We start from the raw sequence: 20,000 nt of genomic DNA on the forward strand, positions 1-20,000 counted from the left end.
AACTTCAAGTACTGACGCGCGGCAGCGGCCTGGCAAACATCGTACAAAAGTTTCCTGCTGTTTTGTACTATTTCAAAGGGGTAAATGCCGACCATCTGAATTTCATTAGAGCACGCGGTAATCTGGAACATGGGCGTTTTTGTTTTCCACCTCGATCGAAAAAACGGCCGCTGCGCCCGATATCTGACGCGCGCCCTTGAGCTCAGCAACGTAGCGCCTTCGGCTCGCGAAGATAACAATGATGACAGCAAGAGCACGACAGCCAACTATATAAGTAAGGGGTAAGCACGGTGTTCGGCGAGCATTTACGTCGGGCCATATTCTCTAGCTCGCTCTACAACTTTAAACTTCTTTCTATAGCGAGGCTGCATGTGAGGATGGGCACGATTTTTCGCGTCCTTCGGGGAATAAGAACAGCCCCCAGAACATACCCACTTATGCAACATTATCTCGTGGGGACTGACCAAGTGTTTAAGGCTCCATGCACCATGCTAAAAATCCTGGCTTCTAGCCCAAACTTTTCTACCATGAGCTGGGCGAACCAATTCCTGACTGGTTTGGATACATTCACATTGATGTCACTGACAACCATCTCCAAAGCGTGCCGATCACATTTCACCCAGGCAAGGTGCGTGTGCACAGTTCTCAATCTCAGCTTCAGGTGTGTCTGGTTGTACATATAGGAGGAAATAAACTCCCATCTTTTGCCTGTCGCCACCAAGCTTAGCGTGTTGGCATCCAACTCATAGCTCTGTTGGACTCAAGTTTTCTTTCCAAAAGCACCACTAAAACTGTATCGGTACGGTTGGAATATTTTTAAGAAGTTTGGGAGCGAACATTCACACTAAGAAATTTAACAAAGAAAACAAGTAGACGGATGAAAGCAAATTCTACCTTCATCTGCCAATTTCACAGAGGGTCACCTTGCAGACACCGATGCACTTTTCTGATAAATGGAGACTGGTGTCCAGCAGAAAGCAAAGGTCACCATTTCATCAAGGTCAATTGAACTAAAGTTGTCCATGTCCAGTTGAGCAATAAAAAAAGGAATCCACAGCTGGGCACCTTGACATATAAAGTTGTACACGAGCGAGCAGTATTTAAGCAAGCAAAGGATGTTTAGTTACTTTGCTAAAAAAAAGCAATATTACAGCGGTCTTAAGACGAAAAAACATTTCTGCTGAGAACCACCTTGAAGCATAAACAAGGTGGGGCAAATCAGCATTTTTCGTTGCCCCTAGATAGAAACTAGTGCAAGAAAAAAGAAAGGAGTGCGGGCAGTTTTACTGGTATGCAGTGCACATTCAGCACTCAAGATCACAGATTTATTGAAGATTTGTGTACATTTTCACTTAAAAGCTTAGAGATCGTCGTCTTCGCAAGCATCGAGGAAGATGTCGTACGCCTCCCTGTTGCAGTTGCCATCCTTGGTGAAGACGTACTTGTGGAAGGAACCGTCAACACAAATGGCTGCAAGACAAAAGGAATTCCACATTGCAAACTAAATTCCGCACACGGGTAGCAAGCTCTGACGGTGGAAACAAAGCTGGTCTCTAATGCGTTTGGGTCTTCTTGCTTACAAGGTAAGCAGATCATTCAGCATCAGATCACCAAGATCAATTTTTGCGGCTGTAGCAGCAACACAAGAAACCAAAACTGGCACTACAGCCCACACTGAGCTTCTCACGTGATTGTGATCAAGGCACACTTGATTGTGTGACCTTCAAGTGCCTCTTCTATTACTACTGCTTTGCCGTTCTTTTTTCACAACCTGTCATTTGCAATTTGAAATTCACAGGGGCTGCCCATCATTGCTATGTGGCCAACTATTTTGAAGCCATTAATAATATCAGACCAGATTTGAAACGCCCGACTTTCTTCCCTCCATTGGAATCAATACCTGAAAGTCATTATTTAAAAAATGAATGAATCGTTGCTAATCACAAATTATTACAATGATTATTTCATCAGGATGTGTAACCGGAAGAAAAAAAATTGCCTGCACTTAGATTTCAACTTTGGGTTTTATGTGCTGAAGCTACACCTCAATAACGAGGTCCTGCGAGATCATTCAGCATCAGATCACCAAGATCAATTTTTGCGGCTGTAGCAGCAACACAGCTAATGTGTAACAAGGCCTCACACACATGGGCCTTCGTAAGAAAAATTTCGCCACTGCACTGACCACTTTCAGAAGTCCGAAATGTACTGTAGAAAAAGTAGCAGCAATAAAATAATGCATCAAGTTTTTTCAGACACCATTATAGCTTTGTTTCGTCTTATGCCTACCATTACTAGTGCACAAAAGGTGCCACAAACTTATTTTTAAACATAAACTGGATAGCTTGGACAATGCATGCTTATTTTGGTCTTTTTCCAGACATGGGATGACTCGGTGTTTCGAGTCAGCATAAAAAAAAAAGGAAGAAAGATACAATACGTGAGCCGACAAGCCAAATAAAGCCCCATTGGGCAAAAGAACCACTTGCCGTAGACGGATGATTCAGAGCCAAATGCACAGATGCAGGCACACTCCGCCGGCACTGTGAAGTTTGCAAGGGCCCACTGGGACTCCATGTACTGGCCCAAGAAGCTCATTTTCTGAAAGCTGCAAAAGAAGCCCCACAACATTGAACCACCAGGGTGAAATAAAGATCAAAACTAAGGGTTAATTCCTCATTTAATTCCTCATTCGAAGTAGATCTGGTGCGGATATAGGAATACAATGACAGGTTTGGGGTGGGGTGGCATGCGCATGTGACCACGTCAATGACAAGAAGTCCCGATGACGAAGGTAACAACGGATGCCATGACGTACGAACATACATGCAAACATGTATGAACAGACAAATTTTGAGGTTGTAGCCAGAGATACATCACGCTCGACGACAGAAATGAGACGGCCATGGTACGAGGGACACCACCATAACAACTCACGTGGAGCGCTTGTTCAGCTTGGTGTTCCTTAGGGCAAAGATGTGGACCGTCCCCTTGTCACTCGAGGCACACAGGTACTCAGAGTCCTGGCTGAAATTGATGCTGAAAGCAAACGAGTGTTGTCAGTGGTGGAAGTACGCGAGGACACAACAGGCATCTATACAGGGTGAATTAAAAGAAATATGAACAACAGAGCACACAGCCTTTGATGCATGCGTAGTTCTTTTAGAGTGTTTGAGAGTGTGGTGTACGCGTAAAGGAAATGCTTCACATTTATTTTGCGGCACCTTTTTGCAGTCTGGCGCTAGTGAGCAGGATGGAAGTGCTTGTTATCTACTATATTTGAGAGCCAAGCGCGCAGCAGGCTGATTGCAGTTAGCACAATGCCCTTCAACGATCACCCTGCTCAGTGGCAACACAGCATCAAAAGGTGCCTCAAAGTAAATTACCGGCATCGCTTCCTGACCAAATTTAGTCAAAGTTGGAGAATTTATGTAACTAACCTAATAACAAAATAAATCAGTTAAAAGATATTTTCTATACTTCTTGAGTTACCAGGCTAATTACCTTCACAAAGTCAGCCCAAGAATAACTAGTTAGGCAAGAACTCAACAAGATTTTTATGTCAGCGTGATCAGGAAGGTCTATTCTGTGCAAGGAAGCTATTAGATTATTGCTCTATTTCTTTTAATGGTACATTAGGCTCGGTATCCAAAAAAGAAGACAGAAGTTTCACTTTATTTTTGACATGAAACTGTTTCTGATTTTGAAAGGAAGCTGAAACATTTCTTGTTCTTTCCTTATGCCTAAAGGGCTCCTTGCAGTGATCTAATAGCTTCCTTGCACAGAATAGACATTTCTGATTGCACTGACGTAAAAATCTCACTGAAATCTTGTTTAGTTAGTTAATAGTGCTGAAATTAAGTTTCAGGCAATTAGTTTTCTAACCTAAAAAGTACAGAAGGTATCTTTAAACCAATTTCAGTTTTGTTGTACAGGCTGGGTGCTCTGTTCGTATTTCAACTCCCCCCTGTACAAGGTGCACGTACCAGTAAAGTGTAGCGTGGTCGGCTCCTCTCCTCAGCTCCACGACCAAGTTCCGTTTGAGCGTGTCGAACACCCGGATCAGAGTTCCCTTATGACAGAGAGAGGCCAAGACGCCATCATTTATACTAGGAAACTACGGGGTGGCTGACAGCATTACTTAGAAATTATTTCGTTTCAATTTAGAAGCCTGCAGTGACAACCATTGTGGCAGTCCTAGGCTGCGACTATGTACGAGTCGTACATAAAAATATACTACTGCAAGCATATTTCTGGCACAGGATCATGGATTTTATATTCATAGTGACGCGAAAAAGCAGGGCGATAATTTTTAGTTCCTCACCCTGTCTCTCCTTAGATGACAGCCACAGTGGTAAAGTAAAAGCAAGGATGATAGAAATGTATTTAGAGTAACTGCAAGTATGGCTGGCTAACCTCCACTTTACTAGGTGCTAAAAAGAAAAAGCCCCTGACAACTTAGCTGCCAAACTGGTTACTATACTTAACTGGAACACTGGTATAAAATCAAGACTTTCAACTTACGCCTAATGCATAAGCTTTATTGCTTTCTCTCTAAAGGATTTTACCCCACCATTCACACCACCACTGCATTTAATTTTCCAGTACTCCTACTGGCTGTATTATTTTGGACCAACCCTAAAAGTCAGCTTGACGGCATAGCGGCTTTCCTACAATCAAATGAGAATTTAAGCTTAGCGCTTGAAGAGATTGTCTTGAAGAACAGCGTTTCAGAATAACTGCACAAACTTTTTGTTTCACACAGGTTTCACACAGATCCAGTGAGAAGTGCTGTGAGAAGTGCTGAATGTGATGTAGGCAAATGATATGGGTGATCACATTGCAGAAGATGCCTGCCAATGGGTGATCACATTGCAGGGGATGCCTGCCAATTTAGTTAGTGCTGCTGGCAGGGTTCTGACCAATATTGTAATAAACATGATGAGCCAGATTGTCACGGGTAAAAATGCTTTTACCCGTGACGGCCTCGGGAAGCAATAACGAACATATTAAAAGAGCTGTCGACACACGTCCAATAAACTGCGGGCAAGGAAAACAAAATGTAACCTCACCAAGCTTCTATAAGCCATTACAATCACACACAAGCCTTGTCAGTTGTGGACTTTGACACTCCACGCTAAAAATGATCCCGTGTCTTGAACCGTTGTTTACGTCTGGTGCAGATTATCAAAAACGTAAATTATGGCAGTTGAGTGTGGTTTTTAATTGTGTCTACGTGTACCTGATGCAATAGATTTATGTCTTCTAGGACGTAATCCGATTTTCAATGTTACAGCACCTCATTGGTTGTGTTTGTTGCCCACACCACTCGTCACTGCCATCGGTGATATAACCTTTGTTTACAAACAACATTTCCCTACAGCCCATGCCACAAGGTAGCAACACAAAGGCCTTTGCAGCAATGACTGAGCAGCATAGTGGGACAATACAGGGAAAAGTACGGCAAACCTTTTGAGATGCTGTGGCCAGCATGGTGCCTTCCTGGTTGAGCGCAATGCACGCAATGTCAGTCTGGTGGGCCGCTATGGTCACCGGAGACATGGAACAGCTGGGCACAGTTGCCGAGAGGTCCTGAAACCATGCGTAAAGCAGAGTGCTTTTGCTCACTCACTGGATTACATTCAGTACAGTAAAGCAAATGGGCTGCATGAAGGCTTTGGTGACGCTGTGCACGGTGATTATTGTAATATATACTACCGTATTTTCCGGTCTATAACTCGCACCTTTGTATAAGTCGCACCCCCCTCAAAATGACTGTTTTCCGCAAAAAAAACGTATATAAGTCGCACCGGTGTACAAGACGCACCTGTTAATTAGGTAAACTCATAGTGAATCAGATCGTTAGAAAGTGGGGCGAAAGTTCATGGTTGCGGCGGCCGCCGTCTATGCACGCATCCCCCAGTAAGGAGGGCTGGACATGTGCATATACCGTCCAAATTCTGGACAGAGCTAACTTCACAAAAATTGTTTGATACACACAGATGGCGTGTACCCAGACAGTGTTTAGGCAAAACAATCAGTCTTCTTCCTGCGACTCGCTAACAAATAATTCAGCAACTTCAAGTGGGAGTTGCGCCGGCGCATCGCAGTCGTCCTGTGACTCATTAATGTCTTCGCCAACATCATCACCACTCGCGGACCGGATCACTCCGGCCTTTATGAACCCGGCTACAACTGTTTTTGTAGGAGTCTCAAGAATCGGAGACACATTTGGCCACCTCTCCAAACATCGCGCGTCTCTTGCGTGCTGTCGTAAATCAGCGCAATAAAGATGTCATGGCGGATGGAAGTGACGCGAACGGAAGCGGCCCGAAAATCGAAACTTATCAGGAAGCTGTCATTTTAAAAATTAGCAGCACGTTTACCTCTTCCAGAGTAACTCTCTGTAATAATTTATAAGCTGCATTTTGTTTTTGCAACTTAGTTTGATGTTACTTTTTAATTTATTCTGAACTGTAGGTACTGCGCATGGGAGGAAGTGGCGCGCGGCTGTGGCTGGCCATTATCATTGTTTTTGACTAGAAAAGGCTGCAAATTTCTGGGTTTAACGTCCCGAAGCGACATATGGGCTATGAGAAATGCCGCAGCAGTGGGCTTCGGATTCATTTAGACCATAGAGCTGTGTTTCTTAACGTGCGCTGCCCACGCGTGGCCGCCGCGAACCGGATTTATTCCATACACAAGTCGCACCGGTGGATAAGACACACCAACGAAAATTTCAGAAAAAAACCGCGACTTATACACCGGAAAATACGGTACGTATTTTTGCGGCACATAGGCAGCAAACGCCAAGGAACACCACGTCAATGGTGTTTGGTCAATTTATGTCAATGTTATGCTTCTGATTTGATGGTATGGGTGGAACACACTGAAAAGTGGCTGCCACATGGGTGTAAATAACCTTTCCTATGGAGCAAAACACTCATGCTGATAGATGCAAATGACAACAGCGAAGTGCACGGGCATCAGCAACCTCCAGGCATGGAAACAGCAGCAAGGATTCTGGGGAACACATGACAGAGCCTCCAGTAGCTACGTCAATACTGGGGGGGCCTGGGGTCTCACACAGTAGGAGGCAACCTTCAAAAATTAGTTTCATTGGGGTAGCTAAGAAAATGTTCGTTGGTAAACACAAGTTTATCTGGCAAAAATAATTAGTGATGTCATGGCATTTTATACACGCGAAGCTAGGAGAAGTCCCCTTCTCGCAGGCCGTACAATCGAGAAAGACGTGGAAAACTGACAGCCGCTCTGCATATTTGTCAAGAGATTGGTGGCTGAGATTACTAGATTACTTGCATCCGCTTTCTAATATTCTAGCCTACAGCGCTGTCATGTACCACTTGCAAAATTTACCGTCGTTTTTGCTGTCATATTTACTACAACTTAAGGCCTACAAGCTATTGCGCACAGAGGCCACTGGTAAGCTTACCTTCTCTGTGGCGGCATAATAGAACAAACTGTAAAAGTCTGTAACAATTAAGCAAACCCACCACGAGCTGAATTGCTCCACAACGCTGGCCCGGAAACACAAGAAGATGCCTTTCAGCAGCTGCAGAGGGCGTCACTTGACAAAGACCTTGAAAAAGAAAAATGGAAATTTTCAGCCTCTACATTAATGCGAAAAAAAAAAAAAAAAAAAAAAAAAAAACGGAGATGCCACTAATGAGGGTTTTGACGACCCCAACAAAACTGCCGAACAAGCCACTTTAGAACTGATAAAAAATACGCAGTGGTGATACTGCAGTAATTTAATAAGGAGGAGTAACTTAACAAGTAATTTAATAACACTGCTTATTGCAATTACAGATGTTAAATATTTATGTTTGTTATGACTGCAGTAATACCTGTGCTACACGAGCATTTGAAAGGACATTTGAGTTGAACAGCCTTCGAAATTTCAAATGCCATTCGAACTGAAAGGAGTTCCGCCAATCTACACGACAATTCTCAAAGGCACTTGAATGTTTCGGTGTTCACCCACCATGTTTTGGAGTCGCCCCAGCTGCCCTGTTTCGTTCATGACAAAAATTTATTTTAACAGTTAAAATGGGCAAAAAAAACAATTATTAGTGAAGAAATTGATAAGTCTACAAGCGTGCACAAAACATGCACTAACAGCCAGTTCGTTGTTTTTTTTTTTCACACCGCCGGTGTTGAGAGTACCAAGTTACCTTGTAAACGTAGAGTGAGTGATAGAAAACAAAAACAAGTGAAAATTATGAAGACTGTGCCCTTTAAACACCCAGTTTTACTCGCCAATAATTGTTTCGTCATTACGGCATGCAGAAATTGCGCCAGAGAGCCAGCCGTTCGCGTTTCGAAGGCCTTTGAGAACCCGAATGTCATTGGTGGTGCTCCTTTGACTCAAATGGCATTTCAACCAAGGGACTTTGAAAAACGTCGTGTTGCAGCTCAAAGGTGTCATTTGAGTCAAATGACATTCAAAGGTCTTTGAAACGCCCGTGTAGCACAGGTATTACATCCTGATGAAAATATAAATTTATTTATGTGCACATAATTTATTCAGGGTAGGAGAAGGAGAAACTGCTCTTCATAACTGAATTTTCATAAGAAACCACTTACCGTGAAAGCAGCGAGACATTGCTATAAACAAATAAGTCAATGTAATTTTCTCACCTCTTGGGTTGTCCCATGTGTCACACGTGAACAGCTTGGTTGGGTTGTTCCAAAACGACATGACGTGAATTTGACGTCTTGTTACTACGAAAATCCTGAACAAGAAGGACAGAGATAGGCTGAATGAGCACTGACCCTCCTCAAGTTTGTGATAAAAACAGTTACAGCGTTTTGTTCGATGGGCAAACGCCTGCAATGATGAAGACCGAAAGTGCTGCTAGTGGCTTTGCTACCAGTTCTAACATGTAAATACGCCAAAATACAGGAACACATCACGATTCTGTTGAACACAAAACAAAATACAAGACGCAATTTTTATATCCCCACATTTTGCACTGCTAGGTTACTCAAAAGGTAGCATTTTAATTTTAATTGAATATTAACATTTAAGGGACGTTGTTCTCTTTTATGCCGTAATGCAATGCAAAGTAAAATTCGAACCGTTGTCGTGGCTACGTAGCTAAGCCAAATGGTATCCCAAGCTTTCAACAAATAAACTGCCACCTGTACGATTTTATGCAGAGACGATACCAAATGACTTACTTGTCTCGCCTCAGCCTCACAGATAGCACCGTGCTCGGAAACGTGAACTCCATGACAAAGCGCTTCGTCAGGTCATCCCATATAAGCACTGACGAATGGGAAACATCACCACGTTATGACCCGATCCTGAACATCCTAAAAAGGAAGAACATACCTGTGTTGTCGGCAAACTTCGAGTAAGGTCCACCACCGACCACAGCCAGAAGGTTTGTGCGGTAGAGCATCTCGCAGATGGCAAGGCTTCCGACTTGAGATGCATCTGCGCGTAGATGGCAACGCGTTTGACAAACGACACCGGGTGTACACCGTGGAGTTAATTGAATCAGTCAACTGTTGATAAATGGAGCGAACTTTACCTAAGTGTGCTTTCTCCGCCAAAGGTTCAACATTGTAGATGCGGAGTCCGGTGTCCATGCAACTTGAGAAACAGCCTGAAAGAACGGTCGCAAAGCAATTAAAAGGCATCCCACATAATGCGCCACGCTCGAGGTCGACAATTTCCCGCTGGAGGTATCCTATTGTCCTAACTGCGCATTTGAAAGCACTTCCTAACTCCTTCCTCCATTTCATGTGCGAACGAAAGAGGACACATCTCCTATATCATAAACGCAGTGTCTAGAGTGCCGTCCGACGGCTCTTTACCTGGGCCTTGCAGTGCCGTCCGACGGCGCTGCAAGCGTATGCTCCCGTGCCGTCCGGCCGGTCCGGCGCTTGAATGGCTTGTACGGAGCTCTCAACACACGGCCAGCACGAAAGAAAAGAAGTTCCTTATGACGCATCAGCCAGCTCAACATCGGACGCTCGCGAGTGCTTAGCCGTTATCCCTGCGAGCAAACGAGCCGAAACCAAGATGCAATGTGTCACGTCGCAAAGCAATGAGGAGGCCTTCGCTTTTCGTCGCTTTGCAACGGCGGCGCCGATCGCTCGTCCCTCGTCGCGCGACCACATCGCAAAACCGGATAGTAAATTACGGCTGCAGAGTCACCTGACGTAGCCGGTAACGAAACGTTTGTTTGCACCTGCAATGCCAAACGGTGGCGAGCCGCCTCCCGGTCAAAGTTGGCCCGGCCCGCCAAAGCGGGCTCGCTGGGCCGGCAAGCAGCGTCCCGCGCTCACCAGCCCTTTCGTCAGTTGCTTCAGCGTACACATGTACTAATATACGAACAAAGTGGGACTCATCAGTGCGCAGAAACTACTCTGACTTGTCAAAGCAAGTCATAGCTGGGGGCATAGCGGGACGGTAGGCTGACTTGCATCCTTGTCGTACCTCTGTCGGCGAGGAGTAAACACCCATTTTCAAGGCTTCAACGTGGAGTTCAAAGGCGCCAGAACTTCTGCGTCTGAAAAAAAGTGAACTTTGCGGTCTGAATGACAGATGTTGTGGCGTGAAAGCAAACGTGTATATTTCCTACTGCAATATAAGATGTTAAAAAGTGTCTGCTTGAGTTCGTTATTTTCGACTCTTCTTGCAACCCGCAATGCTTTCGGTACCATTACGGTACTATTCCGGAGTGATTTCTACCTGTCTTTGTCGCGTCCATGTAACATAATTTTCTTTGACTGCAAATGGTTGAAGCACCAAGGAAGTCGATCGTACAGGTCTGGTAACAGCTCTCGTCGCAAGTGCCAACACCGCCTCATCGCGCGACACGCGTCGCGTGCCCGACGTGCCCGAGTCACTAGGTGAGCGCACATTGAACCTTGGTTTCGGCTCGCTTGCTCACAGGGATACATGAACACAACGTCATATAACCAACCATCCGCGAGCGTCTGATCTTGAGCTGGCTAGTGCGTCATAAGGACTTCTTTTCTTTCGTATAGGTATCTTTAGGCGACTGAAGACTGAAGCTCGAAGGCGCGGTGCTGGCCGTGTTCTGAAAGCTCCGCCGCTCACGCGCCAGACCAGCCGGACTGGCCGGCCGGCCCAGCCGGACGGCACGGGAGCATACGCTTGCAGCGCCGTCGGACGGCACTGCAAGGCCCCGCTAAAGAGCCGTCGGACGGCACTCTAGACACTGCGTATCATAAAACCTAGAAGCTTGAGACAACGCCAGAGCTAGACAAAAGCACTTGTGCTCACCATGATCCTGGTTAAACTGCAGGCTTTTCACTTTTCCTTCCGCATGTGACATCGTTCCCATTGTTCGACGAGCACGATAATTGTAAAAATAAAGCGTTTCTAATAAATCTGAATAAACATCCCTTGTAAACGAAGGCGCTGTAAACAAACCCAGCTGACAACTGTTTGACTCGTTGAGCAATTCAACTTGTGGATTGGCTGAGGCTTCAAAACTGACGTTGGCTGTAATTTCGACTTCTTTTTTTCTTTATTTTCTGCTCCTAACTAATGTTTTTGTGAACACTTTTAATAGTTATTTTAAAATAAATTTCTGAACAATAATTTTTTGTTAAACACCGCTTAAGCCTTAAGTACTAGTATTTTTGGCGTTCGTCACAGCAAGTGGGGACATCTAGCGGCCTAACGGTACTTCGCCTTCGCCATCTTGCCGCTGGGCGCTCGCGCTCTGCGGCGCAGGATCGTCTGCTCGGCGATTTCTTTCTGCAAAGCCCATGCTTGCAAGGCACCTGCAGACGGCTCCGCTGCGCCGGGAACCCGTGCAATGCAAGCCAGGCGCCCGTTGCACTGCGCCTGCGGAGCCTAAATGAGGCCGGAGGGCCCGATGGTGCAGGCTTTGGGGGCCCCTCTCTGGCGGCCTGGCGAAGAAGCGAGCCGCGGTGGCCCAGTCAGCTAGCCTGCGGGACGCCCGAATATTGGCCTTTGCAAGCAGCGTAAACGGCGCCCACCTCCGGGGAAGTTTGCGTGTGATGTGCGATGTGCTCTGCTGATGCGTTGCTATGGACTCTACGGATAACACGGAGGAAAGAGAAGACGAAAAATGTCCCACAACCGCTGGCCCCGCGTCTCCTGACATCAGCGAAGATACTTCACTGCCTGACCAAGGTAAGCGCACGCGCTGGGTAGCGCCGGTGCGTCGGTAGCACGGCGTGTGCTTTGCGAATGTGCAGCGTCTTTTTGCTGCGCAGGATATGCGCGTATCCGCGCAGTTCGCGCTAGGCTTTCGCTACTGCGCATTTTGTTTTGCTTATTAGCCTGGCTTCGCGACAGCATGGATCGCACCGGTGCGGGAGTCAAAACAAAATGCGCGCGGTAAAAACAAAAAGCGTACAGCGCTTTCCCGGAGCGGCCTTTCTTTGTTCTTTTTTTGTTGTTGTTGTTGTTTTTTTCGAGATTTTTTTATATATTTTTACATGATCTAGTGTTTATAAGAAAGTTCGATGTGTGGGAGTATTTTCACCAGCGCTCGTATTCTGGCGATATAAAAATGGTATTTTATAAAAGCGCTTCTCTGTCTCCCCCCCCCCCCCCCCCCCCCCCCACTCATTTTTTTTTTATTTCTAAAATAAGCAGAAAACCATGTAGCCCCACCTTTACCCGTTCTCCTCATCACCAGTGAATTGGTGCGGGGCGTTCTCTGCTGATCCCGCCATTTCCACTCGTTGCTTATTTCGTTTGTTAAAAAGCTCGGTCGTCGAAGCAGCCGTTGCCTTGCAGCAGTTATTACGTAGCGTGAGTACAATATGCCACTGGGGGGTAGATTGGCTCAGTCGCAACTTGTGCCTTTTTTTTTTACCAGTATAAGTTTTTGCTTTTATATGCACACGTGTATTAATAGTTATGCCCGATAGTCACACGAAAATATATATTCTAGAACAGCTGTGTGAAAATTACTAGGACAACAAAAACTACTAAAACAATGAATTAGGACAAAAAGCTAACAACATACGAGGACGCGAATTTCGATTTTTTGGAGGTGGCGCACACACATGGATTTTGCCTCTCTCATATATATATATATATATATATATATATATATATATATATATATATATATGGGTTTGTTATTGTCTTTACCTCTGATCCTCTTGTGTTTGGCCTGACTTTTTATTGGTGTGGTGGATCTTGTTGTACTAGAAGTGGAGGGGAGCGGATGAGAGCGTGCGTCGAGTCCTACTGTTGTCGCTGCGGCTTGTAGGTGCTCGACTTGACAAGCAATAAATCAGTTCGAAGTCGATCAGCGGCCGCCCGTGTTTTCATGTTCTTCACCTTTGTCCTATTTACGCCGGCGTTGCGACACGTGTAATAACAATACTCGAGACACAGCGAGCCACTAACGATTGTTGATTGAACGAAAAATGAAAGAAAATTGACGAAAAACGCATTCACGAAAACACGTATTAAAACCCGTTCCCTTCCTCTTGAGATTCACTTCATTGCGTGGCACCGGCATGCTGCCTTTACAGGCTCAGCTGGTCGGCGATCCTTTAGTAACTGAAAAAAAAAAAGTAACGGTTATGACTGCGCCGTTGCAGGTAGACATAACGTGTGTTATCGTTGGACCTTTGACACGCCACGTGAATAGCTGGTCGCCAACATAGGAAAGCAGCACGCGAGGAAACCGCAGGAGCAGACGAAATTAAAGGGGTAAGTTCAGATTAGTCATTGACGTGGAAAACTGCGCGTTACTTAGGTTGTACAAGATTATATATATATATATATATATATATATATATATATATATATATATATATATATATATATATATATATAGGCTTGTAAATGCGTGCAATAAATTCATTTTAGGGCTTTTTACGTCTCTGAACAGATGCTGAAAACGCAACAAGAGTGAAATTTTATCGAATTTATGATTTGGTGCCTCCACCAGGTTTCTTTTATATAAAAATAACGTATACAGACGTAGGCAGAATCGCTTCGAGCAATGTATGTATGGCATGGGATAGGGCTCTTCCACTAAGCGCCATATATCCCGCTATAAGATACAAAATTGGGCATTCTGCACGATGCTGCTTTCCCTCTTTCTTTTGGTTGGAGTTACTTGTGAGGCCTCATCACTGTTGCAGAAAGCTGGCTGTTCGGTTGTAGCAGACCGTGTTTTAACGAGGGCAGATGTATACGAAAAAGAAAACGCCGGAAGGAAGTTAGCATCAAAGATTAAAAACCGGACATTAAAGATTAAAAGATCGAAAGATTATAAAAGATTAAAATCCGGAGTGTCCTCCGCACCAGCATCGGGCATAGTGATTTTCTCCTTTCCCCAGTGGCTTATCTAGTTAACTTGTTCGCTTTGATAAGTATCTGCTGAAACTGCGGCGGTCATAATTGATGCACGCCAAGGCCCATTTAAGTTACTGCAACTGCATGCTTATTCAACACAGGCTTGCTGGTTTGCATTTGAGTGCAAAGATCTTACATGCGGGCAGTCGTTATTGCGAAGCACTGGGAACGGGAAACCGACTTCGTTATAAGCGGAACTTCGTTATATTTGCTCGACCTGCACTGCAAGAGAGACCGTGAAAAACCTCGAATTAAGCGGGCGTTCGAATGAAGCGACTTTGTTGCGGCGAAAGTTTGCTGTGAAAGTTTCGCGATTACCCGCTAAAGCAGAAGCCACATCGATGTCATTTCGCATCAGCCCCCCAACTAAATAAAGCTGGTACCGAGCGCGAGCAGTGAGAGAGGGAGAGAGAATACATTTTTATTTGTCGAGCAGAGGCTGAGTTTATGGGCCTCGTCTCGTGAAAGGCATCCCTATATAGTCCGGTATTCCTTGGCTTCGACTGGCTGTCCTCGCTCGCGTCACATGCATGGTTAAGCTGGATATCCGAGTCTGGGCGGGCCAGGGAAGCCCTCCACTGTTCGAAGGTAAGGTTGGGAAGTGGGGGCCAATCAGGGGTGCGTTGCCCGTACCATGTGGTGACGCGAGCTAGGCTGGGGATAGCGCGGAGTGGGGGAGGTATATTGGTGAGCTTAGCGGCGACAATTTATAGCGATTTGCGTGAAATACGGAAACGGCTGTTAGACGAACAGGCATTTTTACCCGAAGGTATACCTCGCGACGCTGGCGATCTGCAGCTTAAATGTAATTATACACATCCTTTTGAATTTCTATCAACAAATTAAATAAATTTGTGTTGAATTGATTCGAACTTCGTCAGCTAAACGGAAAAACGCTGCTATATCCATCAGGTGGTGCGTATTACCACGGCCACTCGATGGAAAGGAGGTGGTGGTACAAATTGTGCGTATATATATATATATATATATATATATATATATATATATATATATATATATATATATATATATATATATAGGAGGCGAGGATCGATCCATATGTCAACAATGACCTATCACCACTCTGACTCACGTAAAACGTGAGGACCGTATTGAGAATGTGTGTGCGTTTTAACCCAAAAGGAATTCTATACGATTGCAAATTTTACGGTACGACAGCAAATTGTATACGATAGCGAATTTCGACAACGCTCTCCACTCCGCCGCCCGCGATTCGTGCATTTGCCTTCCGTCAACGTTTTGCGTATTTTGTGCGTTTAGAGAACCCAAGTAGCGTGAATTTCGTAACCTCCTTTTGGCCGTAATTTAGGATTTCCTTTTTTATTTCCTTCTCTCTCGCGGCATCAAAGCAATCTCGAATTACTTTTGAATCCTCCTGTGTATACAACGCGTGCCCATAGATATATGATACAACGCACGCCAATATCCGCCCATTCGCCCCCTCCGTAGAAACACGATCACGAAAGCAATTTCGAAGAACGCGAACTCTAATCCCACCCGAACCGCGCGACTCGAATCAATCTGCGATCCTGGCGGTTGTGCGCTAAAACTGCGCCTGGGCCCACCTCTTACTTTTTTCTACTTAAATTGCTTGCACCGCTAAACGATCTAGTATTGTGATAAAGAAAAACGAAAGAAAAAAAGCGCATCTGCTAATTTATTCCGGACCTATACAAGAGCTCGGCGCATACGAGTCAATAAACGTTGCCTGTCTCACAGACATATACTATGGCAATTTCTGTTTTTCTGTTTTTTTTCCTGGACGAATTCGCCATACTAATTTCTGGATGGTCCGCGCTATCTCATTGTTGAGTGCGGAGATGTCGTTTCATAACATTTTTTCTTTGGCGCTATTCCCGGCCGCGGTGGCCGCTTTTCTTTTGAGGCGAAAAGCAAAAACTCCCGTGTGTACGAGATTTCGGCGCACGTTAAGGATCCCTTCCCCCCCCCACTACGGCGTGCCTCATCGCCTGCGTTGCGTGGGCGCGTTAAACCCTACAGTCAATCAGTCAAAGAACGACTATTCGGAAAAATGACGACTAATATCTCGAGGAAATAAATCGTAATTGCGCGTTTCGCTCTTGCCGGACGGCACAGGGGAAGCGGCGGTGCTCGGCGGGATGTTGCGCGCGCAAGCATTCCGCAGCCCAGCCGTCGTCTTCTTCGGCGATTGTTGCCCTGTGACATCTCTAGTTTTGCTGTTTATTTAGTCGAGGGCGGGATATTTAGGGAAGGGAGTACATGAGGAGACGAGTCGAGCAATAGTATTTATTTATTTATTTATTTATTTATTTATTTATTTATTTATTCATTTATTTATTTATTTATTTATTTATTTATTTATTTATTTATTTATTTATTTATTTATTTATTTATTTATTTATTTATTTATTTATTTATTTATTTATTTATTTATTTATTTATTTATTTATTTATTTATTTATTTATTTATTTATTTATTTATTTAAACTTGCAGCGCATTAAAGAAGGGGGTATATACACAAATACACGATTATAATTCGTCACATGGTGAATAGAAAGTAAAATACACCAGCGAGAATGGTATCGAATGTAATTTGCGGCAAGCGAAATCGGCCTAAGAGACGACCCGGCAAGGGACTCCGCAGCACTTCCGATAAACGCTTTCACTCTTTCCTTTTCGTCTGGAAGCATTGTGAGAGCTGGCTGAAGTGATCGCCTGCACGGAGCGGCGCTGCGTGATTTGTTCGTCGCAGCAGATATATGCCTTCCGTCTCTGCTTCGCGTTTGTGGCTGTTTTCTTCTTCTTTTTTTAAGTGGCAATCGAGTGTGTCCACTGCTGTAACTGGAAGGAAGCCGGTCAATATCCGCTCCACCGCTCTAATTACGCAATTAGAGCGCTCGGAGGACGCCAAGAATTGGAGACAGATGAAGATATTTTGAGCTGAGCCAGTTTCTAGGTTATCTGATGGGCATAGATAAGTAATTTCGCGCTGAGGAATTTGTGCACCCCCTATTCTAAGTACTGGATGTGTTCGTTGACTACGTTCTGAAAGCATTTAAGATTTAGAAAGAAAGTTGAGAAAAGTGTTGCAGGGTCCCTTTAAGCCATCAGCGCTTTTAATGGAAAACCGTTCAAGTTTCGTCTGCACTCCGGCCGCCCCAAACCATAACCCGTATACATGCGATCGTATCCATAACCCGTATACATGCGCGGCAACCGCACGGTGGCGAAACCTAAGCTGCAGGCGATGTAAACAAGCGTGTGTTCCCTTGAGCGGCGCTATCGACCGTCTGCATATACTTCAGCGGTCGCCTTTCTCGCTTTCTGCTAATCCGTATACCCGAGCAACGCTCGCTAGGTTAAAATGTGGCCGACCACCGTGCTGGCGTGAATAGCCAAGTGGGAAAGAAATTACAATCAGCATTGCCAGAATATGGCCTTTGTGGAGCTGACCGTTACTCGACCTCCATGCATACCGGGCAGGTATCAGTGCACCGCGGCCAGTGGGCGTGGGGTGAACTGCACTCGGTGTCGAAGTCGAGAAAGAACGGCACGTCCGTCTGTTTGTCACCGCGGCGTACAGTCCGCTGGGGCCCGAGGCCCGTTGCTGCTGTACTTTGCTTCCCCTGAGCCATCGATTAGGCAGGCACATATGCCGAGATCGATGCAGTGCCGGAGCGCGCGAACGGAATCAGGTCGGCGGCAGCGTCTGCGCCGTACTAGCTGCTCGCGCCGGAGTGTACGCACAGTAGGAGCGGCGCGCGCGCTGTGCTCTTACGAAAAAAAAAACACCGCGCAAACGGACGGGACGAAAGAAAGCGCAGTGCTCGTCACTTTGGAGGCAAGCGGTGCGCCTCAAGGCGTTCCCCTGCTCCGGCGACTAGCTGCGAACGACAAGGATGACGCATTGAAACGGAATAAATTGATCACTAAATCAGTCGATCAATCGATTTATCATTCGATCAATCAATCAATTAATCAGTCAGTCAGTCGTTGAATAACGTGTGATGGGACGACCGGAAAGCCTTCGGCATCGCGCACGAACAAAAATAAAAGAAACAAAAGCAAGGGGGGGGGGGGTGTACACGTCTCGCGACGTCATACCAATCGTCGTGTGCTATAACTTGTTATAACGCGTCACAACCAGTCGCAACACGTCGTGCAACACGTAATACAAATCGCCCAACGTTGTACGCAAGTCATACGACACGGTGTACACATATCACGCGGGAGTTCAATGAAGGGATAAGTAATTGGCTACACACACACACACACACACACACACACACACACACACACACACACACACACACACACACACACACACACACACACACACACACACACACACACACACACACACACACACACACACACACACACACACACACACACACACACACACACACACACACACACACACACACACACACACACACACACACACACACACACACACACACACACACACACACACACACACACACACACACACACACACACACACACACACACACACACACACACACACACACACACACACACACACACACACACACACACACACACACACACACACACACACACACACACACACACACACACACACACACACACACACACACACACACACACACACACACACACACACACACACACACACACACACACACACACACACACACACACACACACACACACACACACACACACACACACACACACACACACACACACACACACACACACACACACACACACACACACACACACACACACACACACACACACACACACACACACACACACACACACACACACACACACACACACACACACACACACACACACACACACACACACACACACACACACACACACACACACACACACACACACACACACACACACACACACACACACACACACACACACACACACACACACACACACACACACACACACACACACACACACACACACACACACACACACACACACACACACACACACACACACACACACACACACACACACACACACACACACACACACACACACACACACACACACACACACACACACACACACACACACACACACACAGAAACTCCGGATCATTCCTGAGCAACACATGTGCGCTCACTCAAACACAAACTCACAACGATCGCAAAACTCTGAACTCACTCGGGCTGATAACTCAGAATGGGTGAGAACTCAAAATAGACTCAAAACTCAAAATGAACTCAGAACTAAAATGGACTCAGAACTCACTCGGACTCAGGCGTACTCAAACTCAGTCAGGCTCAAACTCACTCGGGCTAAGACTCAAACGGGCTCAAACTCACGATGACACACTAGCCTCCCGCTCACTCAAACTAAAATTCACGCGCGAGTTTGAGGCCAAATTAGTTGAGTGAGTGGACTCGCGAATGAGCCCGCCGACCACTGCACGCGCCCACGCACACGCACACACGCACTCATGCACGCACAACCCAAAGCATTGACAAAAGAAGGCTTACTTATTATTCAAGATGCGTTAGGCCCGTGGTAAAGCCCTGAGCGAGGTAAACATAACTAGAATTGGAGACAACAAACGTAAGAACAAGTAGGTACAAACTAACGACATATCAAAAG

General features: G+C 45.6%; 2 protein-coding genes across 3 annotated transcripts in view; one reads left to right on the top strand and one right to left on the bottom strand.

Moving 5' to 3' along the window:
- Positions 1-1,303: 1,303 nt before the first annotated feature.
- LOC144174769 (WD repeat domain phosphoinositide-interacting protein 4-like) lies at positions 1,304-11,492 on the bottom strand. The gene is made up of 11 exons (XM_077703645.1): positions 11,285-11,492; positions 9,561-9,635; positions 9,359-9,463; positions 9,205-9,292; positions 8,662-8,756; positions 7,515-7,600; positions 5,470-5,592; positions 3,987-4,072; positions 2,938-3,039; positions 2,490-2,608; positions 1,304-1,470 (listed from the first exon to the last, which is right to left on the bottom strand). The coding sequence occupies exons 1-11, from the start codon at positions 11,343-11,345 to the stop codon at positions 1,361-1,363; spliced, it is 1,050 nt and encodes a 349-aa protein (XP_077559771.1). The 5' UTR covers positions 11,346-11,492; the 3' UTR covers positions 1,304-1,360.
- A 167-nt stretch (positions 11,493-11,659) lies between these two features.
- The window catches only part of Eip78c (Ecdysone-induced protein 78C), a 142,462-nt gene continuing 134,121 nt past the window's right edge, over positions 11,660-20,000 (top strand). The window contains exon 1 of one of the 2 annotated variants that reach the window (XR_013323520.1): positions 11,660-12,166. Coding sequence is in view for 1 of the 2 variants with exons in the window: in XM_077703643.1 (XP_077559769.1) it covers positions 12,061-12,166 (106 nt within the window). In the remaining variant the exon portion in view is untranslated. The remainder of the gene's footprint in view (positions 12,167-20,000) is intronic. The other variant, XM_077703643.1, reaches the window with a different exon arrangement.

Source organism: Haemaphysalis longicornis, unplaced genomic scaffold, assembly GCF_048455015.1.
Source record: "Haemaphysalis longicornis isolate Haplotype H1 unplaced genomic scaffold, Haemaphysalis longicornis Haplotype H1 scaffold_3, whole genome shotgun sequence".
NCBI lineage: Eukaryota > Metazoa > Arthropoda > Arachnida > Ixodida > Ixodidae > Haemaphysalis > Haemaphysalis longicornis.

Bases quoted from the DNA above. Each gene is read 5' to 3' on its own strand.
- LOC144174769 (XM_077703645.1), bottom strand. From the start codon at position 11,345: ATGGGAACGATGTCACATGCGGAAGGAAAAGTGAAAAGCCTGCAGTTT. The intron at 5,593-7,514 runs GTGGGTTTGCTT...GCATGGTTTCAG, and splicing joins GTGGAGCAATTCAGCTCGTG to GACCTCTCGGCAACTGTGCC. The intron at 1,471-2,489 runs GCAAGTGGTTCT...TTTGTCTTGCAG, and splicing joins CTCTGAATCATCCGTCTACG to CCATTTGTGTTGACGGTTCC.